This window comes from Tyto alba, unplaced genomic scaffold (assembly GCF_018691265.1).
Source record: "Tyto alba isolate M040663 unplaced genomic scaffold, T.alba_DEE_v4.0 Super-Scaffold_38, whole genome shotgun sequence".
NCBI classification, from domain to species: Eukaryota; Metazoa; Chordata; class Aves; order Strigiformes; family Tytonidae; genus Tyto; species Tyto alba.
In genome coordinates, this window is record NW_024881313.1 from 16,141,053 (window position 1) to 16,167,364 (window position 26,312).

General features: G+C 35.7%; 1 protein-coding gene across 5 annotated transcripts in view; it reads right to left on the minus strand.

Moving 5' to 3' along the window:
- The window catches only part of ANKIB1 (ankyrin repeat and IBR domain containing 1), a 101,990-nt gene that overhangs the window by 14,220 nt on the left and 61,458 nt on the right, over positions 1–26,312 (minus strand). For all 5 annotated transcript variants that reach the window (XM_032991562.2, XM_042801637.1, XM_042801638.1 and 2 more), the window contains 8 exons: positions 23,007–23,189; positions 15,783–15,900; positions 11,934–12,142; positions 9,578–9,666; positions 7,672–7,816; positions 6,081–6,247; positions 1,886–1,974; positions 740–870 (listed from right to left, as the gene is read on the minus strand). In XM_032991562.2, coding sequence (XP_032847453.1) covers positions 740–870; positions 1,886–1,974; positions 6,081–6,247; positions 7,672–7,816; positions 9,578–9,666; positions 11,934–12,142; positions 15,783–15,900; positions 23,007–23,189 — 1,131 coding nt within the window. The remainder of the gene's footprint in view (positions 1–739; positions 871–1,885; positions 1,975–6,080; positions 6,248–7,671; positions 7,817–9,577; positions 9,667–11,933; positions 12,143–15,782; positions 15,901–23,006; positions 23,190–26,312) is intronic.

Consider the following 26,312-nt stretch of genomic DNA (forward strand, 5'->3'; position numbering starts at 1 on the left):
CTTATTTTTAATGATGCTCCTCAAAGAGATATTAGCTGTAGTTATGTAAGATATTTCTGACATAAAGTAACAGTATTCTAAATATGCTGCTCTTAACTAATTTGAGAGAAAAAGCATTCTCAAATGATACTGAACTCATGGCAAAAAATATTTTTTCTATTTCGGTAGCATACTGCAAAGTCATGACTAATTTTTTGGCTGCTGTCACCAATAAGTTTCTTTTGGAATTACTCTTCGCTGTCTTACCCTTCCTACTGATTAATTCCCATTTACCATTTTCCATTTAAGCTTCTCTGTTTTGTTGCTATGTTAGAGAAATAATGCAAAAGAAAAATGTAGTAAGGCAAAAACCTTCATTAGAGCTTACCGTTCCTTAAAATGTTTCATCTTCTGCCAACTAAAAGTTTTTTTCTCTTCTACATTATTAATGATGATTAAACTATCAATTATTCTGTTTCCCTAAGTTTCATATTGTATTGCCAGTAATTCTTAGGTGTTTTTGAAATTTCGATCATTACGTTGTTCATCAGCCAGCCGAACAGATTTCACTAAATATTAAACATTTTCTAAATACATCTAATCTGCCATTTTCAAATTATCTAATTCTTGCAACAGGTTGCATTAGATATCAGGCATGACATTTCAGAGGTTTTGGACATCTGTGCTCCTAAAACATATACATGACATACACAACCCAAATTACGGTTTCACAACACATTGTATAAAAGGTCTTTCTTACTTTTGCACATTGCATGTGGTTGCAGCCCTCGTTCTTCTGAATTGGAGATTTGCAGTTGGCGCATGGTTTGGAGTTCGTTAGTAACCACAGGCAGTTGGCAGCATCTTCATATGCCTCACTCACTCCCACAACTTTTTGAAGGTGACAGAAGGATATGGAGCATGCAAAAACAGAGAAGCTGAAATTGTACTTGTGTAATCTTTTGTGAAAATCAGATTAGGAAAGATATGTTTACCTGTTTCCTGCCAGAATATCGTAATTCTTCACTATATATATTTCTCACACATAAATATATACATTTTCTGATCTATACATACAATATATAATATCATTACACATTATATCCATATATTTCCACATACATACTTCTATAAAAATGTATATATATTCTATATTACATTTATAATATATAAATAAGCAAATAGATATATGAGAAAAATAGGCATAGTTTGACAAAGTATGGTGTATTTTGCCTCTTCATAAAATTTTCTGTGCTTTCCAGAATATTTGTAACATATTATGGAAAGGCTCTGAACTGTGGTAACCAAGTTAAGTTAGTATTTATTCAATTTACTGTAAATATTTAATTTTTTTGTTATTGTTGACCAAGAAAAAGTCTGTCCTGTGTAAACCCAACCTTTATTATTTTTTTCAGTAAATGTCATGTATCATTAAGCCATTCCCCACAACTCCCTTGCAATTCACCCTCAACCTTACTATTTTTATCACCTGTTGGCTTGAAGTAGTTTTAAAGCATGCAAAGAACCACACAGAACACAAACAGAAGTGCAGACTGGGCTAAAAGATTTAAAATTGCCAGGACAAATAAAGTTATATGCAGGAATAAATCAATTAATCAATGAAGCAAAGCTGTGAAAGGAAGTGGAAAGAGTTGTGTATGCCCTGACTGAACCACACATGGATTTATGTGGAGGAATGGTTTACAGAGAACAGTCTACTATAGTGCTGCCTAATATGCAGTTAAAAGCGTGAAGCAGCTCTTCATTCAGGGGTTTCATTTTCTTCTTCTTTTACCATATTTTTTAACCAATGTAGATTTTTTGCTTAATGCAACTAAAAAATCCCTCTAAAACCAAAATATAACAACAGCAAAAAAAATTAATCCCCTCCAGGCATGACTCTTACGTTCTTCTGGTTTCATTTCAGATATTTTCTGTAGCCAGTTCTTCCAGGTTTGGCAGTCACAAGGTTCATGTGCTTCACCAAGACATTCCCTGAAAATAAAGGTGTATACACAATTACATATAATTTAGAGATTTAGAATTAAAGTTAAAATTAGTTCAAACTAAAAACCATGGAAACTTTATAAAGACATGCTCAAACTTTAATTACGTCAGGAAGATAAAAGTCATCCAATTAACATTATTTTAAAAATACATTTGGACTACTTGTTTACAAGCATAGATGAGCATTATTAATGAAGAATTTAAATGAGATAGGAAAGGAAAAGAGCTTTTTAAAATTACAATCTGAAATAAATCAGCTGGTTTGCAGTTTGAGTTATGTCCCGGTACTATTTCAGTGCCATAAAAAGTGCTAGTATAGTTTCTGTGATAAAGGTAAACCAGAATAAATAGATTATCTAAAACTTGGTAGTTTGCTATAGCTGGAATGCATTTTACGTAGAATTACTTGCACCTATTAAGTTGTAATAATTAATCTTTAGCTAGGCTCAAACTTTTAATCTAGAACAAGATCCAAGCCCTTCAACACCAGCATTAAGTATTTATGGATGTTTACTCTTTCCACCAGAGTCTCTTAAATAGGGGCTTTATAACTTAGTTACATGGACACAGAGGAGAAAATTAGTCCCTTGAGCTTCTCTTGAAGTTACTACTAGCTTTAAGGACGGCAATCACAACTACACAGTGGCAGATATATGTCTTCCAGATGGTGCTTTGGTGTAGATGCGTCAATATGGACTCCGGATTTGTAATGACTCCCTTTTTTACTGAAATGGCAGCAAATAGCCTCAGACATCTGCCACATCAAACAGTTCAAAGGGAATATATTTTGGATGGGCACCAGTTCCATCAGAGCATATGCAAGTTTTCTGCAGATCCAATGGTGAACTGCTCTCTGCAGTGCAGATTCAGAAGCTACAGCAATACTGTTCTGATCGCTCTTGTCCACACCTTAAGCAGGAATTCAGGAACAAAGAAAAGGTTACGGCAACAGTTTTCAACTTTTTTCCCACTAGCTAGTCTGCTATCAAACAAGCTTAAGTTCACTACATGAGGATCTCTTGTTTGGAGAAACTTAAAATCTGTAGTTGGGAAAGATTGTACTGGAATTAAAAACTACTCTGTAATAAGGCAATCGCAGCCCTGGTTGAAAACTGACACCTTTGAATTCTGTGGGACAGTAGTGCACTTAAATTATTGGCTTTAAGGGAGCCAAGACCTCTCACACAGTATTTCTTCCCAGAAAGTACTGAAACTAGCAAAAATTAACTTTAAAAAACTCAATTTTAATTTAAAAGATGATTAGTCAATCTATTACTGGAGAGGAAATGTTGTATCTTTGATGTTTTCAGATCTGTAAGTTTGTGGATTTTTAATGAGGTGCAATCATATATATATATAATGTATCTATATCTATATGATAATCACAACAGAATGTTAAAGACCAGCTTCTCATGGAAGAAGTTCTTTCCTCAGCCCACCCTAAAATAAGGATTTTTATACTGGCACGTCATTTTACTAGAGTAAGACCACTAAGCCTATCGCTCATAAAACTTGTTATGAAATGAAGTTGTATTTTTGATAGACTCCTGACAGCACTGGATGAAAGGAGCTAACACTAAACAGCTGTGACAATTAACAGCGTTAGTCTCCCCAGACTGCCCTCCTCAATACTCAGCAGGATGACTTACTGGAAGGTACAGTATATACTTAATAAAATTGTAGCAAGTTTCAACAAATTAAAAATCATGGAAGGGCTAAAAGCATCATCCAAGAAGAATGCAGCTCTGGATTTTCTTTCCCCTCATGGTAATATTTGTATCGTATAATGAATTTTGAATCAAAACAACAAAACACTGTTGCAACTTATAATTGGCTTCCCAAGTGCACTGAAGGGATGTCTCTCCCACAGAATGAGACTGCCCCTTGTCTCCATCTAGAATGAAAGGAGTGAGGACTGATGGTGCAAGACCAAGTGTGCACTGTCTGCTACAACCATCTTACAGAAGTGTCTGCTTGCTACAATTCCTTGTGCTTCTGAAACAGCATGAAGGGGATATAATATGTTGAAGGCATATGATAATACACAGATGTAGACTTTGTGCATAGTCTTAATTTGTACTACATTTAAATATCTCTGCTTTTTCTAAAATGGAACAGAATTTTGTGTTTGTCACAGCAGATTACATTTTGTTGAAGGCACTGTTAGTGGTGGATAATGAAAAATAAGTAAATTCTAAGGTACTCTGTATTTAAGAGGAAAATTCCTACTTCCACATTAAAAAAAAAAAAAAAAGGAAATTGCTCAATAGGCTCAAAGAGTTTTCTTGCTTTTATGAGCAGGAAGGCTATAGATCGCAGAACTGATGTAAGTATGGAACTGTGGGATGTGTTGATTGAACTTTAAAGATATAAAGCAAGCTTCCTTTAATCTTATAGTAATGATGAAAACTCTCTGAACTGAGAGTACCCTTTCTTTATCTCCAAAGGAACTCATTCATGCACAGGACTTTTGTACTGTAAGACTAATATGGCTGTCCTCAGCAAACGGTTCTAATTTATAGTACTGCAGGATGCTTTGGTTGCTAGCAGAACTTTCTTGACATTGCTGAACTCTTCATTCACATTTGTGGGGATGAAAAAAATGCCTTGGAAAGGCCTTCTTGGACATTTTTTTTTGCTAAAATGAGGTCTTTTTCAAGACCTTAACTGTATTCACTTGTGCAGTATCTCAAAGCATTAACATAAAAAGAACATTCAGAAATATAATCAGGAAATATAAAGAAGACATTTCTCATGAATATTAGGCACTCAGAGGACATTTTCACATTCAGAAGACATTCTGGGGAGCTAGTGCATTCAGCCCATGTAAAGGAAGCAGAAGCTGCCAATGTCTGAAGGATCATGTCAATATTACACCAAAGTGGTCTCAAGCTCTGTTTTTCAGGTTAATGGAAACATTCATTCTCTGTCTGTAATCAGAGCAAGGATGAGAGGATGGTACCTTCTTGTGGAGTAGTACTAAGGTTTGTTGTATGTTCACTGGTAAAAAACATTTTCTAATTTGTTTCCACAGGAATTGTTTCTTTCTGAGTTCTCCATCCACTGTGAACAACCTCTTCCCAAGAAGTTCTGTTTTCTGGCTTTTGTGGTTGTTTCATTATGTCTACTTTCCTCTTGTTCCTTCTTCCTTTCCATTTGTATGGGGAAAGAACTAAAATCAGAATCATCTTTCATTAAGAGTCTTATGATATTTGGAATCAAGTTTATTCAGGATGTCTTCTTCTTCCATCATGGTTTCAATTGAAAAATGAGAAGGATTACTCAGCTTGTCTGAATGGCTATATTTTGGTTGACCTTTTTTGATTTTCCAACAGTGAAAAGGATGTCCTACTACAAAAGTCAGAAATTATCAGTCTGATAATCTCGAGGAACTAGGATAGGGCTTTGCTCTGCACTTCAGAAAAATATCCCACCACTTTTTTGCTTTTGTTGATACTGTTGTTGTCCCTTCCATGGAAGTGCTGAGAAGATAGGCAAACTAATGGATGTTTTTTAAGTATTTTATGGCATTTTACTTCTTCTTGAGCTTGTGTTCATCATCAGACTCAACAGAAGATAAAATAGAAAAAGTGCTGACCCTAAAGTGAAACAATAATTGATCCAGCAAACAGAATAGCTTCATATGAAGCAAATGTCCTTCATAGTCCTGTTTAAACTCCAGTTTCTTTGATGTGATTCTACCAAAATTCAGAAAGAGCTAAAAATTGCTGATTATCTGTACAATTCAGAAAGTGTCATGTTTCAATTATACTACAACTATCCAGAGCAGACACAATAATCTGTCCACCAATATCCTGCTTCTCCTCTGTCCCCTCAGAACAGAATATCACAACACTCCATACCGCTGTTTTACATCTGACAGAGCAAATAATAAGGCAGTACTATAGGCTTTTGCTGTGCCCCAAAGTCCTGAAATATTTGTGTACATGAGGTTATATAGTATATGGATAGAGTCATATACCATCCCATACAAATTTTTGTTGCATACTTGGTGCTAAGTGTGACTTTTTAATTAAACCCTGGAATAGCAGTGACTGAGTTTAAGTAGACATAGTTAAGTTTCTAGTACTGACCAGCAGAAAAGATGTCCTTTGCCACAATCTACAGCGGGGGCTTTTAGCATAGGGAAGCTAAGTGTATCTGATCCTGTTGAATTTGATCCTTGTCTTGTCAGCCTTACTGCTCTTTCACAGCCCGGTATAGGACACCATTTAATAGCAGGATTATTTTCAACAAAGGCCTGGAGGAAAAAAGGTAAAAAAAAGGAAAATACTTTACCACATAAAATCAGATTTCATCATTGATACAAAACAATCTGTATTCATAATCTTTGTTTGAAGGAACAAAGCCAAAAAGCATAAGGACAACCTTGTAGTTATTCTGACAGGCTTTTAAAAATAGTTATAAAACGGGAATAATTTGATCTTCACCTTAAAAATGTTTTTTTTTTTTTTTTTTTTTTTTTTTTAAATATCAACAGTACTCCAGATTTATGCTAAGATGCAAGTGACTTACATCCCAAACAAAATGTTCAATGTGTGCAAGTCAATTCCTTTGTGATTTGGCTTACCATAAACTTCTACTATATATGCACCGGCAATATACTCATTAACAGAACTGACACTTGCAGTTGAAAAGAATTAAAACCTTATTGATTAAAAAAAAAAAAGTCCCACAATATATCCCACCTGCAATAAACTTTAAATCAGAACTAGACTAACTCAGGAATATACCTCCAATCTATTTTGGTTAATGTAGCAGGCCATCTTTTGTAAAACTTACATCTAATAAATGAGGAGAAAAAGGAACTTTCACTACTTTGCTTCAAACCTATGCTGATCACCAGCCACTTGAAATATGAAGATGTAAAAGATTTATCAGATATGGTAATTTAATTTGCACCTTACTGTGTAAGACTTTGTTACTGAGTATTAAAGAGACTTGTCACACAGAGAAAGCATTCTATGGTAAACAAAAAAAATACTTCTCTACTTTCTCTTGCCCTGCCACCACTGATAAAGTAGCACATTACCTCGAAGACTAGTTCATTACTACACTAGTATAAAAGAGGAAAAGTGAATTAAAAGATTGCTTTTATAAACAAGTTGCAGTGATGGAAATAAACACATAAAAAAAAATCAAACAGGGAAACCAAATCAAGGTTTTCCTACTTCTCTTCCTGTATATAGCAATCGTATCAAGCATTTGATGGAAAAAAAACGAAGTAATTCACTTGTACTAATAAATATTTCAAATGAAAACAGGTACTATTTCTGAATGTAAACAGTCTCTTACTAATAAAAATAATCCAAAAACTCTTAAAAATTTTAGACTGCCAACACAAACAAGCCTGGCTGATTAAAAGCTTTGTATCACCTGTTACAAACATTAGTTTGATCAAATCTTTTTATTAATTAGGTTACACATTATGGAAGTACTGCATCTGTGCTTAAGGAATAAATATAATGTTCTTTTTTCTCAGTGGCATATCAAACATTGATCTCATAGTATATAAGACAGCCAATAATTCACTCTATCTATTAATTCATTAATTTCTACTTGGAAAGTTATAAGAAGTATTGCAGCATTTCACATAGAAGTTTTAAGTTATTTTTTATAAAATGAAATACAGTTCAAGAGTACAAGAATAGTTTGGTAATTTACCTTAATGTCAAATTGAAGGTATCTTTTGTCCATCTCCTTGGAAACCACACTTTCTATGATGTCTACTGGCACAAGCTGGAAACAGTCATATGCTGGGCAAAAAATGTTGTGAGCTTCACCCTCCTGAATTTTCAGATTCAAAAATCTGCCAGAATTTTTTCAGTCAGTATTTGTGAATAAAAAGTAAAAATTAAAAGGTTGCTGAATACTTTATACTAGGTTCACAGATATTCACGTTAATCAATTTTTAAACAAAGAATAGGAAATATCAATTTCTGCTCAAAAGGGCTACTGATTTGATGAACAGTGTAATTAAAAAAAAAAAAAAGAACACTGTCATGGTTCATAAGTGAGCGCCATCAGCAATGCTTAGTTGCTTAGACCTATGTGTTTGTGGTTTCCATCCTTGCCATTTATCAGAGACTGCTATGCAATGTTTAATTAAACTGAGCGTTACTTCTAGCTTAAATCAGTAATGGCACATCTAAGTGTAATTAATCCAGGAAATAATTAATTTGATATGCAATTAATTTTTACAACTGTGGTAGTCAAAATAGGTCTGATCTTGGAAACACATTTCTAAATGGAGACTTTTATAGTCCCCAGGTACCAGAATGCAAGACAAAATGAGCTTGGAAATTTGCTGAAAGCTGGACTTTAACTAACAGTGCACAAGGTTACTTAGTTTAAAAGCTGTAACTTCCTTATTAGTCTGACATAAAGGATGATACTCATCTAACTTTAATCATCTAAAGGACACGCAGCTATTCTAGGTTAGTCACATGGGATCCTTAATAGTTAAGGTAGAGAGACTTGACAATTCATCCCATCTTAGATTCCTATCTTAGAATGAGATAACTCAGTCCTTGCTATGCTCCGAGTAACTTAGAAGTGACCGGCGCAGGAAAATTAATCCCACCCTAAATGTGCCACTGCAAACACTTGCTTGACATTGAACTGTAGCTCTGACTGCACACACAAATCGCAGTACACATAGTCCAGCACCCAAATTAGAAGCACCATGTCAAGCCAGTGATCTCTTGGTAACTTCTATACCACCACATAACAATTTACAAGACAACAGAAGCATGACTATTAATTTTCCTGCCACTGAAAAGAACTGCCTTCTAAAAGCTCATATGAAAGAGAAAGTGCTCTTCCTTAACACAGGAGGAATGGGTTCATATGAACTGGACTGATCTGCAGTAGGACTAGCTGTGCTGATATGACACTGTAACAAGGCACTGTAGTGGTACAGTTCAAATAGTACAGCCTCCTGAATAGACACAAAGATAAATATAAAGGCACTTCATACAGATACAATTATTCCTGGGAAGTATGATTAATATTTACATTAGCATAATTATCTATGTCTGAGTTTTTTACTAGAATGACTATTCTGACTTTAAAATAAATTATGTAGTAACAAGACCATTACACTAATGGCACTTTTAAGCTAAACCTACTCATCAGTTATTAACACTCAACATAAGAAAGCATTTTAATTGCTTTTCTGACTGGAAGTGGATTTACGATGCCTAAGTTTAGTGTGCTAAACTAAGAGTTGGAATTAAGCATGTGCTTAATTTAGAAAGTGTAAACCCCAACACTGCCAACACCACACAGACACTGAGGAAATCAGCAGTAGGCTCATCTATTTACACACAGGCTTGACACATTTGCCTAAGAGTTTTGCTGAATTAGGACCAAAACAAACATTATGTAAGCCTAAAACAGTTGATGGTCACTTTGAGTGACAACTTAAATATTTGATTGGGTCAAACCAGGAACAATTTGAAACTCAAACAAAAAGCTTTAACATTAGCTGTTTATGGTCTCTGCCCTTTACTCTTCAAAATGGCAAGTATGAAAGTTTCTCAAAAGATAGAAAGGTACATATACTCACGCCTCCCAGCATGCTCTGCAGAAGTCATGTCCACAAGGCATATCCACTGGGTCTTCAAACACAGAAATATTACACATACAAATGTCACACTGTAGAAGAAAAAAATAATTCTTATTAAAAACACCCCAAAGTGTTTCATATTGTGAACAGGACATGTTACACTGGAAAATGTCAGCAAAAATTTAAAGTGTTTAGTAGGGGAAAAAAATCTAACTCTAACCAGAAAAAGATATTTAAGGTACAGAAGCAGAAATGGGAAAGATTGGGTATCTCTGTTTCTGTACCTCCCTATCCAAACAGCACATTTTGGGCTACCCTCCATCATGTCCTCCAGTGCAGTAAGTGCTTCAGCCTGCAGAGTGCTGGGACCTCAGAGTTAAGAGTTCAAGGGACAAAAGGGACCTCAACTTTCATCAGCTTCACAGGCAGCCAGAAATGGAGTTTGGAGATGACAGAGGCTACAGGAAATGTTTAGGATCTCATACAATCAGGTCCAAGTCATGGTGGAACAACTTGGTCGTGCAACAGCAGCAACTATTTTAAGTAATAATCTACATAAATTCTACTTTTTAAAAATCTTTTGAGGCTTTTAACCAAAATGAAGAATAAAGTTAAGCTACAAATATTCCAACAGAAGATACCACCGCTGAATTTTATACAACTAGGTACTACAGAAGAAATAACATTGAATATTGAGACCCTTACTCTGAAAACATTTAAAGCAAATGGATGAAACTACGCATTGCTTGTGGTTAGGCATGAAAATAGATATCCATGTTCTTCAAGGAGTATAAATGGATTTTTCTTTCCATTTGAACAAAGATTCCATGAAAACTTACTTCAATTTTCAATACATTATGCATTATACACACATAGGACATTTTCAAAAAGTTAGCCTATGGTATGCCACTTCTTAAAAGCACTTGTGTTACAGCCAAAACCAAACCAAAACAAACAAGTGATCCTTTAAAGTGCAAAACTCGATGAAGGCATTTATTGTTGCTTCAGTCATTTCAGCTTATTGCCTTGCCAAAATTGAATATTTTAGAAGTTGACGATACATTAACAATGTTCACTATTAAATTTATATGACTTTTCAATTTTGTCTAAAATGTAACTTTAAAATAAGGAATTTCATGAAGCCCTGAGTTCAAAATATCAAGTACGGAACATTTACTGGAACAGTTTTAATTATAAGATTGGATGTAAATATAAAATCTGAAAAGGAGCTTTACAGTTTGAGATTTTCTTTTATCCATTCCTTTTAGTTTTCATTTTCCTGAAAAAATGAGACTTCAGAAAAATATGCATTATTTAATAAACAACATTTTGAAAATATTATTTTGATAGCTCTTTATAAGATTTTTAAATGAACAGGAAGACTAAATCTATAACTCTGGATTTCGACTTAGACTCACTAGATCTAGAATGGTGGTTATTATCCAAACCTGCATTCCTGGCTTATGGACCATCAATGAAAAATAAAACACACAATGTAAAACTGAAGACATGTAGTCTTTCATTACACATTTTAATTAGGAAATATTCCCAGACAGTATTGCTAAAGTAAATAAATGTACAATAACATTATTCCCGCTCTATAGCTTCTTCTTCAGCATTTTACAATTAAAGAAAAGACTTCTATGCAGGAATGCAAAATCTTAATTTTCATATGAGATCTAGAGATGATCCATTTGCAAGACTGCATATAATATTCTAGAAAAATGCTTAGGTCATGGAGCAAAAGTTTTATAATGCTGCAGCTGTGGATTATTAAAAAGAGAACTCTGTCTTCCAAAAGAACCACACTGATTTTAATGAAAGGCGCTTTCATATTTCAAATTTGCAATAGCCTTGTAAACTGCTTGAAGCAGCCCACATATAGTAAAAGTAATTATAAGCTTACAGTACACTAGTGGGCTGACATTTCAAAATGCAGACAAAGAGAATTCTGTTTCCTAAAGAAAAAATTTTCAAAAGGCAGGGTTCACAGCACTGAAGTACGTTCAGGGAAATGGATACAATGAAAGTGAACATCTTGGTAAGCATGAGATGAGAAGCTCAAAAGAGCCAAATGCACTGATGTGACTGTACTTGGCTAACATGCTACTTTCTGAGTGACAGCCAAGGTGAAAACAGAGTGCTTCATACTAGCCAGATGCTCAGTTGTGTTATTATGCAGAATGTTTAAGGTGTCAGCTTCTCTGTTCACCACTTTCGGAAAGAGAAACACTTTACACCTTTACAAACATTTTCAGAATGAGACAACAATGCAGCCCTCCTGCCCATGCGTGTGCACTATGTTTAGAAAGAAGCTCTTTTGCCCTGCTAGTTTCAGACCTATTTATAAACTTACCACAGCTGTCTCAATGTCTCCTGGTGAGGGGCTGATTTCATCCGGGGAAGTTACAGAAGAGCGAGTAGTGCGTGGAGTTCGTGGAGAAGGGAGCGTATCCCATGCGTTGTACCCACTTGGAGGGGGAGTTGGCATCTGAACGCCTGAACGCTGGCAGCAGTTCTCTGGATTAGACATCCATGCTTCAAGTAACTTCTCCCTGTCCCAGTCTTCAGTAAATATACAGATACAGGAAATTATGCAGCTGGTGGTGTTTAAAATATATTTTGTAACTGCACCCTCAAAACAGCAGATAAATACTAAGCTAAAAATTTCAGAAATAATTAAATATGATAAAGTGTATGGATATAAGTGAATGGAACTTTAGACACTAAATTTTACAGAACACATTCCATGATAATACATAATGCAATGCATTTATGTAAATAATTTCATCGCAAGCATCTCCTTTCCCTGTAATAACAGTCTTAAATAAAATGATTTTTAATATTTACTTACACCAATTATAGTAGCTATGAGACGCAATCAGAAATGGAACTGCAGTGACTTGTAAAGACAGATCAAACTATAACAGTCCTTGCACCACAGAATTTTCCGTATTTTCCCTTTTTATGAAAAAAGTAATTGTTCAATATGGATTCACTTTTAGCTATTCTAGTTTTTCTAGAAGATGAAGACAAGTGCTATAAACAGAGGAAGAAGACTAAGATACAAGCAACATTACAAAAAGATTTGTGACCTGATGAGTTACCAGTCTTTATATATGCATATGAGTGATGTATTTCTGGGGAAAAAAAAGGAAAAATCCTCACCTGATTGCAAAAAATATTTCATATGTTCTTACTACACCTTTAGTCTATAACTGCCATTTAATGCTTCATTTTTATTCATAATTAACATTGCCCATTTATATACAAAAAAGAACTAGTGAAACAAATTTTATTATGTAAATCAAATCTTTCCTAATCACTGTTTGAAATGTTTTGTTTCTGATTCATAAGAGTAATACTAAAGATAACTTAATAATAGTGATTTTTTCTATTAAAAGTACTTAAAAGTTCTAATTTAAATATAAATCTATCAAATTCCTATATGGATTTGAATCTAAAATCATCAGCACTATACACATATCAGATGAACTAGAACTTCAGAAGGAAAGAGAAATTTCACTTTTTCTTCCTACCACTTTAAATAAATATTTTAAAGTTTGTGGGTTTTTTAATGTTAGGTACTCCCACTGGGAACTCAAAGTTATTAACCAAAAGACCTGTGTTATTTATTTTTATTGAATTTTAGATTTTGGAAGAAAAAGATTAATAGTATTCCTATACTGTATTAATGCTGGGGAAAAAAAAAGATACACGTTCTAAGCACTGAATTTAGTAAAAATATTGCCCCTGTCAAATAACAATTGCTATGTTTCTAAAATCTACTCCCTCCTAATATGAAAAAAGGCTTTGGGCTGGAGATGATTTATTGATCCCGTGCTTGCTTATCTATGCTAAAACATAACATGAGTTAGTTTGATTTAATTTGTTTGAAGACATGGACCCAGAACATATTTACACTTCAAAAATTATAAATTTTATTAGCATTTTTCAAATTGCCCTGAGCTTGTAATATTTCAGAAGGAAGCTGACTGATGCTAAGATACAGATAAAATTTGCTAGAAGTTTTCTTTAGCTCTTTTGTTTGCACCAGGGTTAAGACATGCTACTAAATGCATTCCACTGTACTTTCTTTACAAACTTATGAGTTTTAGTAAAATATGAGGTATTATATTTGCTGAATTGCCTTTCTCTTATTCTGAAATCAACTGCTGTATAATGAACTAGAAGAGAAACAGGAACAATGTTGAAAAAAACACTTGCAGAAAAACTGTAGTTACTTATTTTCATGACTGCCGTAATAACATTTCTTTATCTTGGCTCTAACTCTACATACTTCTGTCTCTTAATTAAAAAAAAAAAAAAGAAAAAAAAAAGAAAGAGAAACAAACTCTTAACTTTTATAGCCTGTGTCAGTAAGTTGATATAGTTGTACAATAGAAGAAAGCAAAGTTTGTTGGATTAAATATTACATGTCTGTAAATTATTAAAAAGAGTACATAAGAACGATCTTTCCAAGATTTGAAAACAAGTTTTTTCATACATTAAGTGTGAATTAAGTTAAGATTTCACATTATTCTTTTACAAATTTCAAGATTAAATGGAAAGCCATTATAATTTAGCATTTGATGTTTCCCAATTGTCTAAACCTTTGTAAATAGCTCGGTTATTCCCTTTCCTAGGCTGAACCAATTCTATGTCTTCATTTCAAATAAAATAAATTCTGTTTGAATAATTTCCAGTGTATGACTACAGCTACAGGCAAAATAGTTCACTTTCTCATGACTTGCAAATTGTCTGTGCTTCTTTCTCTGCACTGGCCAATTGCATTAAGTTACTGCTACATCACTAAGGCAACATCAGCAGAATGACCTTTCCAACACAGACTGATTTCTTCTCAACTTTCAATTCCTGCTTGCTAGATGCTGGCAGATATTTCTCCACAGTTTACATCAACCTCACTGCTTTTGGACTTATTATGCACTGTGTAGTGAGTCTGAACAGTATTACCGTAATTTTCTTTTTGAAAATATCTGCACAGGTTAGAGAATCTGCCTACTCACTTAGTCAAATATTTAGTAATATTTAGCCTTAATGACAGTATTCTGAGAATCAAAAATAGCATTCAAATATTTCACATATTATAAATCTATTATAAGAATTAAACAAATAATCAACATTAAAAAAACATATATGCAAAGACTGTGCCTTAAGTATTATCAGACTGGTATAAATTCATGTTGACTTAATTCAATGTTAAAAGGAACACAAATACCAACTACTGAAATAATGTAAAAGAGAGGAGTTTCAGGTACCATACCTTCTCATGAAAGTCTGCCAAATGTTGTGGGTTTAAAATAATGTTTTCTTATTTCACTTTTCCCTTTCTCTTTTATTTTCACAAGGAGCCCACAAAAATAATGCGGTATGAAAGCTTAATACCGCAATATGGTGATGAGCATGCAAAAATATTAACTGCCTGAGTAGTTCCTTTGGCATACAGTAACAATGCAGATGCTTCAGTAAGCATAAGTTTTGAATCACTGAATCAAAGTTTAAAGCTTCCACTGAGTTTCAGAGATACTTTTGTCTGGAGCAAACACACTGTTCAGCATATCCCTATTCTGGCAACCCCAGTTTAAATTACAGGACAAGAGCACAGACTGATTTCAGTGAAATTAAACTAGTTACAGATATACACATGGAAAAGTATACCCTGTATTAGAAGAGCAACTATAAAAAACCTTCAAAGGACATACATTCATATGCTTTAAACCCCAAGGCAATTTCCAACCATTTATTACAATGGTCAAACTGCTTTTATTGCAAAAAAAATCCAACATATATTTGATCCAGTTTTATACACAAATATATAATGGCAGAAAAACAATGGTCTGACAGAAATAGGTACAATGAATTTTACTTCTTAAGACATATAAAACCACGGAAGTTCTACTTCTGTGTCTCTCACTAAAATAGGAAAGCTTTGTTTCTTCACACTGCTTAAGTTAAAATGTCTTCCATTAGAATTCCTAGTTTGAAACACTTCCCTATCAGCTTCCCAGTCTGCCTCAATGATTTCTGACATACTGCAGCTGTACTTCTTTCTGAAGTACCGTGTGAACTGTTTCCTGGTATTTCATTAACTGTTACTTCTCTTTTACTTGGAAATAAAAAGTAAACATACAAGTGTAATTTCGATTTTGCTGGAGGTTCTTTAGTCTTTAAGGTTTTGGATTACCATGTGCCCGAAGTAGAGCTTCTGCAGTAAAGAGCGGGGCTTGGAGCATGTCAGCAGATTCCACGATCAGCATATCCTTGAGCCTTCGCAGATCCTGAAGTCTCAGCCCCTCGTATGGCTTTGAGAAGAAGAAAAATAATTTATATCTAGCAGTATTTTCCAGTTAGTCTCTAATGCCATATTAAAACGAAAACATTCGAAGCACTGTTACTGATCATTATCTCAACTGTGAGGTAATATGTGACAAAATTTATTCATTGTGCAGACCAACGACCATGCAAAGCTATATGAAAACACTATAATTTTGCAATATTTATAGTATGCTCTTTGTACATTTCAAAAGCTAAAAGACAGTATCTCCATTACAGCTGGAGGCCATGTTCAAACGATGAACTAGTCTAACATTGACTCCCTCTCTCTCAAGAAAAGCTAAATTTTCATAGAATCCAGTTGAATTTTGAGGTTAGAAGTGGCCTGCAGATATCATTCGGTCACCTAGAACCAGCTGTCCAGGACCGTGTCTTGACAGCTTTTGAATATCTCCAGGGCTGGGGACTCATTGTACATGAAGATGTCAAAATTCTTTTTGAGGAACAGTGGACCACTCTGATAGCCCTACATAGTCAGAGCAGATCATCCAGCTGCCTTCCTGGTCTGGAGCTCCATCCCCTTATTATGGAGTTAAAAAAAGGTCAATGTAGAAAGAGAAAAAGGCAATTATTTTAGGATTCTGAATTAGCACCACCCAAGACACCTGAGATGTATACACATGTTTTGCAGACTCCTTTTTAAAACTAAGAAAGGAAGAACATGACATCAAATAATATATTTGTTAGTGTTGCACAGGGAAAATGCCCAAAAGGTAGAAAGAGAAATGCAAGTGGGAGGATACGTACAGAGAACGGATACAGAAAGGTATGTAAAAAAATATTATTATATGCACTAGTTTTATTTATATATAGGATAGCTAACAAAAGATTGAAAGGATTTGATATAAAACTGGTATGTACCAGGACTAATTAGGAACTTGGCCACCAAATGGTAATTGTCTTCACCAATATGGAGAAGAAAGGACACAGAGAAGCAGTGATAATAGATAATCACAGTTAAGACCACACATCATTATTATTTATATTTTTATTTTATGTAGAGCATAGTCCAGGACTCCTCAGTGCTAGATAATATGCACACACATGCATGCATACATACATAGACACAAAGCAAAAGACTGATTCTGTCCTTGGAAGTTTACAATCTAAGTAAGTCTACTGTGTGGTGTGCATAACCCTTTGAGGATAACAAGCAAAAAGCAGAAGAGATGGGGAGAATGGATACCTTGGGCTTCTAAATGATTTTGCTCTTTTGAGACACCTACTCTAAAAACATAACATGCTTCCTACATTCTAGGGATCATAATACACTCTGTAAAACGCATCTAAAACCATAACTGACTCCCAGAAGGCTCTCTTTTGTCAGCTATTCAGTAAAACAAGCAGGAACCTCTCAATATCAGAAACTTTGTGATCAGCAAGAGTAATGGTGCCACAGCTCTACACTGAGTCTTTGTCCTTTTTGAGAAAGGAAGAAAAGCAAAAGAGAAGTGGACTGTGAGTGTCCTGACTTTTACCTTGTTTGCCCAAGTTCAGGGAGTTTCTGTATGTCCTTCCATTGCTGATCATGCCTGACTCAGTAAAGGACAATCTGAACGTTAATGGCTTGCACTGAAATAAATCTGGGCCATTTGATTCATAGCTTGCTGGAATTTGACCTACTTAATTTCTTACAAAAGAGATCATGCATAAAAACATGTCAGAGAGACAGGGATACAAACAGCTGGGTGCCTGAATGGTTATAATTGTGTGAATATACTGCAAAAAAATGGAAGCAAAGAGTAAATCGTCTTGACTGAATCTGAACTGCATTTTGAATTGCAATTGTAAAACAAGTAGCTTTGTCAGCACAACAATACTAAAATTCTTGAAGACCACATGTCTTTTCTGTTAAACCTCCAACATACATGCATATTTTAGGACTTTGTGTTTTATTCTGAAAAGTGGATATGCTCAAAATTATATTTAACTTATTGGTTCTAGGTCAAACACTGGCAAGTATCTATCTCCCTTGGGTAACAGACTATTATCTCAGCTGGAGCATTCCACTCAACCCAGCAGGGATTTTTGGATCCTGCAGTTTTTAAGAATCCTAATTTTATCTTTTTAAGTAAAGAGGGAAATATTTCTTAAGAATGTGTTTGAAACTTCAGTTATTTGTTTTATAAAATAATATATGAGCCCACAGAAGAAGCTGAGAGAAAGGAAGTTTTAGGCTGGCACTATTAAGTAGCTTAATCTGGAAATTCCAGAGTGAAAGCTTTACACAATGAGAACCCTTAAAAATGTTAATGTGTACAAGACGTAGTCTTGTAGAGACTTGGGAAGACACAGCCTGTAGTTATAGGGATGTATATCCTTTAAGTAATATCATACAGGTTTGTTTCTAACAGTATCAAACATTGACGATTTATCTCTGCACTGACATATACTGTAAAGGATTTTGATTACAGCTTATGATGCTCAGTGACCTCCTTTAATATGCATTTATGGAGGAGCTCTTTATTGATATTTGCTGTGAAAAAGGCATTGTTCAATATTAGCACCATTTAACTAAATGATTTTGGAATATACTATTTCAGTTACTACTTTTATGCATTGGTGAGCTTCTCACTACAGATTTCAACATTTTTATTCTCAAGAGCCCGTCTTTTTAACTATTTTCTGTTCAATTTTTTACCAGTAATATTTAGATATCATAAATTATATAATTGTTTTTCTCCTGAAAGTCATTTTAACATGTAAGCTGATTATTTTAATAGTTCATTTCAAACTATTATTATTTTATTCACTTTTAATTTACAAGGGCAAAGTAACTCTTTGCTACAGTGATGACTATATAATTACATGGTGTCAAACATACTTCATGTAAATATCCTCCTTTATGGGTGGATGGAGTTCTATAGTTAATGGAGTCATATATTTAAAAAATTATCTATACTCCATTTAACTCATTCATATCAACTCAGATGTACTGTATGTATATAAATGTGTGTGTATATATATATATCAACTACCTGTAGTCCCCTTCTCTCCTTTCACTTAATAAACTGTTCTCTATCTGTAAAGTATATTTTAATCATTTTAGATAATTCTTTGTATTTATGACATTTGCATTATATATATATTTATATTACATCAATTCTGGAACTAAGAAAACCACTCCAATTACTATACACTCAATAAATCTGTGATACACTCACCAGCATTGTACTTCTATAGTATTCAATGGCACATATGTAAAACGAACTAAGAAATTATATACTCTGCTATTGCACAGTGTATTTCACTGAGTCTGATGGAGATCCAAAACTGTTCTGGATGATCTGCTCTGAAGTATTGCTCATTCCTAGGTGTTTCTTATGTAAGTTTAAAACATTGCATGATGTGATTGAAATGAAGGTTATCTTCCAGGGATACAACAGCCGGACAAATACGCTCCTATGCTAGAATAAACAGCTAATTAAAAGACTGCAAATAAAACAACTAAAATCTATAAAAGCAGTTTAAAAAATAATCAATTACAGTCATATAATTTAGTGTAACTTCAATTAGATTTTAAAAAATAAATATAAAATTAGACTGTATATAACAGAGATAATTTTTTGGAGACTGTTCGTCAACAAAGTAAGAGAAAAGAATCAAGACAAAGAAGGTCATCCAAAATACTCTCCCGGCTTGTTTTCTAATACCCTTTCCACTGCCCACACATCATAGATGGATCTTCTTTTGCTACAACTAACTACAGTGTTAAGAGAGTCACACTTCATATTCCATTCTTAAAATACTTGGCAGTGCCATTTTATATAGGGAAATACAAATTATGTGTGTGCTGGTACATTGTTTCCTTCCAAACTGCATTTTGTGGAAACACACTTAACAATCATGTTTGTGTTTCAAAACTATTAGGGCCTGTTTGTTACCTATCTTTAACTGCAGTCTCTAATTTGATCGCTAAAAAAGTTAGAGGTGTACTAAAAGCAAAGTGAAATAGAAATCTTGCTTTAAAAATATGTTTCAGGGAACACTGTAGTAAAACGAGATTTGAAAAGGCTGGGTAACTGTATGACAGAAATAGATTTTATTCAGAAACCCTTGTGGAGGAGTAAACTGAGCTGCTGGAAGATGGACAGCTCTGCTGTCTGGCTCTCAAACTTGCAATGTGGGTCTACTCAGCAATCTGTATTTCTTGATGTTTGAGAGCCTCTGTAATCAAAGAAAGGTAGGTGCAAGTTATTTTTTTCACTATTACAAGTGTTTCAATTCTAAACATGAGCACTGACATAACTTGTCGGTAATATTTCAATGTGAAGAACAACATGAACTGGTTCTCAGTATCAGAAACAAAGCTTTGTTATTACTCTGAATCCACGCACTTAATTCAATGATACTGTAGAGAGTACTACAAAAATCTTTTGCTCCATAGAAAAAGAGGATTATTTTCTTCTGTAATACATGGCAGGTCTGGAAGGGGAGGTATTGCGTACTATCACCCCAGCTACTACTGTGCATACTATAAACATCGGAGTTAAGCCAAGTGGCTTGTTCACCTGTGAAGAAATCCTATTCACGGTTTTCAAATGTTTTATCTTTTCCTCTAACCTTCATTCAAGACATGAAATGACTTTGAAAATGCATTTCTTGGTGTTACAAAGTTTTCAAAATCTTTTTGAATTCATTTTTTTGTGTTTTGGAAGGATCATAAAGGGCATCATTGAACAATTACAATCTAAATATTATGTTAAACAAGCGTTTTGCACACTTGCATCCCTCAGTGTTTAGTATTTTTAAAAAAATAAATTTAGAGAAAAAAAATAGAGGACCATCTTTGAGGGGCAATTTTGGTGAAGGATATGTGTTCTGGGGAAGGCTTTTGGATAACTTCTCATGCCCCATTAAGGTAACAGCTGGAGACACCACCATAGCCAGTGGTAAGTGCAGCTTTCACTGCCCATCCTAGACATATGTGCACAGACCTGGAGGATGAGGACATGTAGTCATTTGGATTGCAGTTCAGTCCTAGGCTTTCTAAGGATGTTTTTTTTTTTTTCTGACTGGTTTTGGCCACTCTCAGGGCTAAGATTGAAAAATGAACTTCCCCTGGCTACATGCTCTTGGTATCTATCTTGTGCTCACATTTGTGCTGTTACAGTTACACAAGAAGTTATAGAACTTATCCCACTGAAAAGTCAAAAAGAAAGAGGGGGGGGAGAAAAGAAGGGAGCATATGAAGGCAGAAATACTCTGTGAAGCCCCAAGACCACCAACTAGTGTACCAAATTCTAGGCTGATATTTTTCAGCTTGTAAATCTTTAGAAAATGTGAGAAAGCTGCCCTGGTATGTCAGACGGATCTAGGTCTGCAGGCCTGCTCATATTTCAGTTCTTATGTTTAACAACTTTGCTAAAAACAAGTTAAATGATGAACAGAACTGTACCTTTTAACAGTCTCAGTGAAGTGACCCCAAATTAACATAATTAGCTTTTATTTAAGTCCCTTGCAACTATCAAGTCTTTAAGCTGATTTTGCTCTGAGTGTCTACCTTAAACAGTCATGAGACATTATTTTATTTTGCCGAAAAGCCTGTTCAAGTAGTTCTTGATTTGCTGCACCCCTATTTGTAAATTCAATATTCTCTTACTTGTGTTGGTGCACATGCCAGCAAACCCATCGTATAAATATAATGGTAAAAATTATTCAGGTTAAATAAAACAATTACATACTACCACTCTTGAAAACTTTTTCTTCTTTTAAGCCAAGTCATTGCTATGATGCAGTCGACTACATAGCCATCCAAATAGTTCTACTTGTACAACCACAGGAGTGGTAAACTGCAATCATGGCAGGAAACTGCAGCAGTCTTTAAAAGAGGTTTTGCCAACAGAGAAAATATAATTTCAAACTATACTCTTAAAACAATTTGAGTGTCTCTACATGGAAATATTCAGAGAAGTGAAAATTAGTTAATTACATTTGTTATTTCAATGTACAGTTCAAGTATATTAAACCTCATCTCAAAACCTCTCATCTAGGAATAAACAATCTAATTAAGCTTGTTTATATCTGAATTTATTCAAGAAAATTACTCAGAAAATTAATTGAACAGTACAAAGACTTTCTTACTTTCAAATAAAAGTGACCATGCGTGGCCTTTTTCAGGGAAACAGTTGACGTGTTCTAAGCCTACTCATATCTAAATCTGAATTAACTTTCTCTTAAGTGTCATTAAGTCATAAGTGGGCTAAGCTAATAAAAGGCAAGGCCATGATCCTTTTGAATGGAGTAGCCATACAGAAGTCTACTGTCCTTTAATTTACACAGAATTACTTTATATTATTTACTAAATCATATAATTTATCTACGTATTCTTATTTAGAATTTTAGTTCATTAAAATCTAATAATGGAGGAGGAAGACAACTTTTGCTCAGAAACCTTCTGGTCAAATTATCCTTATCAAATCACAGCCTTCTGTAAGGCATACCAGAATTCACGCAAATACGTGTCAGTGACACTCTTTCAAAAATTGTCATCAGAATAACAGCACCTGTTATTACCTGTTTTTCATATAAGTTCTGGTATGCAGTAGCTCAAGGCATCATGTTACAAAACAAGAAAGTAAATACAGGGTTTTGAAATCCTGCACTACTCAGCTGGTTTTTGGTGACATTCAACGCAGTTTCAGTCTAGGAAGATCCATCAGAACATTTTCCCCATTCTATCCCACATACTTTCTCATTTTCATTATTTCTCCTGCCCTCATTTTTAGACAGAAAGGCATCTTAAGAAATAAATGCAAAAAATGTTTATTTTAGAGAAACTATTTCCCAGCTTACTGGACACACTGTATTTCTTCCAGCCTCACAGCTTGCAACACTTTCAAGACAGTTCATGCAACTAAGTATATGAATAAAACTTCTCTTTAATTTTGACAATGTATTTGTTATGTTCCCTGAGCTTAACTTGAAAGCTATGAAGAGCTGTTTTAAAATCAATGGTTTACAAATACACAGTACAAATACAGTATCTACTGAAATATTTTGCAGAATTTTGTCAAAATGTAACTGCTACAAATACAAATGTGCAATATATCCCAAATTTAAAGTATCCTCTAACCTCTTTTTTGTCTAAAGCAGCATATTCGGCTTCAATGCTTTCAGCTTCAGGATCACGAGAAAATACCATTCGAGATTCCAGGTTAAGAGCCAGCTCTTTGTGGTGCTGTTTCTCTGCACAGTCACATGGCGTATCTTTATTTTCATTTTCTGCAAATAAATCTCCACCATGTTTTACTAGAAGCTGAAAAGTAAAACGGCAAAGTAAACAGTTATTAATTACCAACTCTAATAATAACCTGAGGAAAAGACACGTCAGATAAGAAGAGAACAAAAAAAATATGAACAAGAAAAATAGAAAGAAAAGACAAATATAACAGCAATGGTCTTTGGGAAACAAAGATACTCTATTGACATTAAATAAATTATTGCTTGATTTCATACATAATTATACATATATGCACCACAACTCCATGGAATCACAAAATCTCAGAAATATATTACAAGGCAACACTGTACAATATGTCTCTGTTAGGTTTTAAACAGTAAAATTCTGCTCTGCTGATATGGTCAGTGCTCCATAGAAAATGAGAAGCCTGAGGTCCTCAAGCACTTGGCAAGATGGAGCTAGAAACACCTTTAAATATTCTTTATATATGGGTTTAACTCTACCATTCTTTCCAGCACTGGTACACTGGTAGTGACAGAAAATGGGAGATTCCTTGGGTAGGAGGGAAGATGGGGTACCAATTCACAGATAGCACATACTACTACTGGTAGCTCTACCTTATTTTTGAGATAAGAAAAATGAAATGAAATAATTCTAATAGTTCCAATACGGTCTAGTATTGTGCCATTTCACCAACCTTGTCTCTTGCCAGTAACCACCCAGAAATACAGTCTCTAGCTAATAAACACTAACTGTGCTGCTCTCGTTAGCTTGCCAACCTTGCCTTCTACTATAAACTGATCTGATACCATAGAATTATGGCATCATAGCATGGTTTGGTCTGGAAGGGACCTTAAAGATCATCTAGTTCCAACCGCCCTGCTACAGACAGTGACATTTCTTCCTTACATCTAATCTAAATCTACCCTCTTTCAGTTTAAAACAGTTACCTCTTGTCCTATCACTACATGCCTTTGTAAAAGTCCCTCTCCAGCTTTCTTGTAGCCCCCTTTCAGTACTGGCAGGCCGCTAAGAAGGTCTCCCCGGAGCCTTCCCTTCTCCAGGCTGAACAACCCCAACTCTCTCAGCCTGTCCTCCTAGAGGAAGCGCTACAGCGCCCTGATCGTCTTCATGGCCCACCTCTGGACTCACTCCAACAGGTCCATGTCTTTCTTACGTTGGGGGCCCCAGAGCTGAACACAGCTGTCCAGGTGGGGTCTCGTAAGAGTGGAGTAGAGGGGGAGAATCACCTCCCTTGACCTGCTAGTCACACTTCTTTTGATGCAGCCCAGGATATGGTTGGCTTTCTGGGCTGTGAGTGCACATTGCTGGTCCTTGCTCAGCTTCTTGCTGAGCCTCTGCAGGGCTGCTGTCAATCCATTCTCCGCCCAGCCTGTATTTGTGCTTGGGATTGCCCTGACCCATGTGCAGGACCTTGCATTTGGCCTTGTTGAACTTCATGAGGTTTGCACAGGCACACCTTTCAAGACTTTCAAGGCTCCTCTGGATGACATCCCTTCCTTCCAGCATGTTGACTGCACCATACAGCTTGGTGTTATCAGCAAACTTGCTGAGGGTGCACTCAATCCCACTGCCCATGTCACCGAGAAAGATGTTAAACAGCGCTGGTCTCAATACTGATCCCTGAGGAACGGCATTTGTCATTGTTCTCTGCTTGGACATCAAGCCATTGACCGCAACTCTTTGAGTGTGACCATCCAGTCAATTCCTTATCCACTGAGTGGTCCATCCATCAAATCCATGTCTCTGCAATTTAGAGACAAGGATGTCATGTGGGACAGTGTCAAATGCTTTGCACAAGTCCAGGTAGATGACATCAGTTGCTCTTTCCTTCTCCAGCAATGCTGTAACGCCATCATAGAAGGCCACCAAATTTGTCAGGCACAATTTGCCCTTAGTAAAGCCATGTTGGCTGTCACCAATTACTTCCTTATTTTCCATGTACCATAGCATAGTTTCCAGGAGGATCTGCTCCATGATCTTGCTGTGCACAGAGGTGAAACTGACTGGCCTGTAGTTCCTCAGGTATTCCTTTCTTCCCTTTTTAAAAATGCGGGGTTATGTTTCCCCTTTTCCATTCAGTGGGAACTTCGCCAGACTGCCACAACTTCTCAAATATGATGGATAGTGGCTTAGCCACTTCATCCGCCAGTTTCCTCAGGACCTGTGGATGCATCTCATCAGGTCTCATGGACTTGTGCACCTTCAGGTTCCTGAAGGTCTCAAACCTGATCCTCTCCTGCAGTGGGTGGCTCTTCATTCTCCCAGTCTTCACCTCTGCCTTCTGCAACTTGAGCCATGTGCCTGGAGCCCTTCCGGTGAAGACCGAGGCAAAAAAATTGTTTTGTGTCTCAGCCTTCTCCACATCCTGGGTAATCAGGTCTCTTGTTTCCTGCTGGAGAGGGCCCACATTTTCCCTGGTCTTCCTTTTATGACTGGCATGCCCATAGGAGCTTTTCTTGTTGCCCTTGACATCCTTGGCCAGATTTAATTCTATTAGGGTTTTGGATTTCCAAACCTGATCCCTGACTGCTCAGACAATTTCTCTGTATTCCTCTCAGGTTCTCTGTCCTTGCTTCCACCCTCTGTAGACTTCCTTTTGTGTTTGAACTTATCCAGGAGATCCTTGTTCATCCATGCAGGCCTCCTGCTGTTCTTACCTAACTTCCTCTTTGTTGGGATGCATTGCTCCTGAGCTTGGAGGAGGTAATCTCTGAATATCAGCCATCTTTCTTGGGCCCCTCTTCCCTCCTGGGCTTTACCCCATGCTACTCTACCAAGCACATCCCTGAAGAGGCCAAATCCTGCTCTCCTGAAGTCCAGGGTCGTGAGCTTGCTCTGCTCCCTCCTTGCTGCCCTAAGGATCTTAACTCCACCATTCCATGGTCACTGCAGCCAAGGCTGACCTTGAGCTTTACACTTCCACCAGCCCCTTCTTATGAGTGAGAACAAGGTCCAGCATAGCACATCTCCTCGTTGGCTCCTCTATCACTTGGAGAAGGAAGTTCTCACCAAAGCATTCCAGGAACCTCCTGGATTGCTTATGCCCTGCTGTGTTGTCCCTCCAACAGGTATCTGGGTGGTTGAAGTCCCCCATGAGGACCAGGGCTTGTGAACATGAGGCTGCTCCTATCTGTCTATAGATGGTCTCATCCACCTGGTCTTCCCAATCCGGTG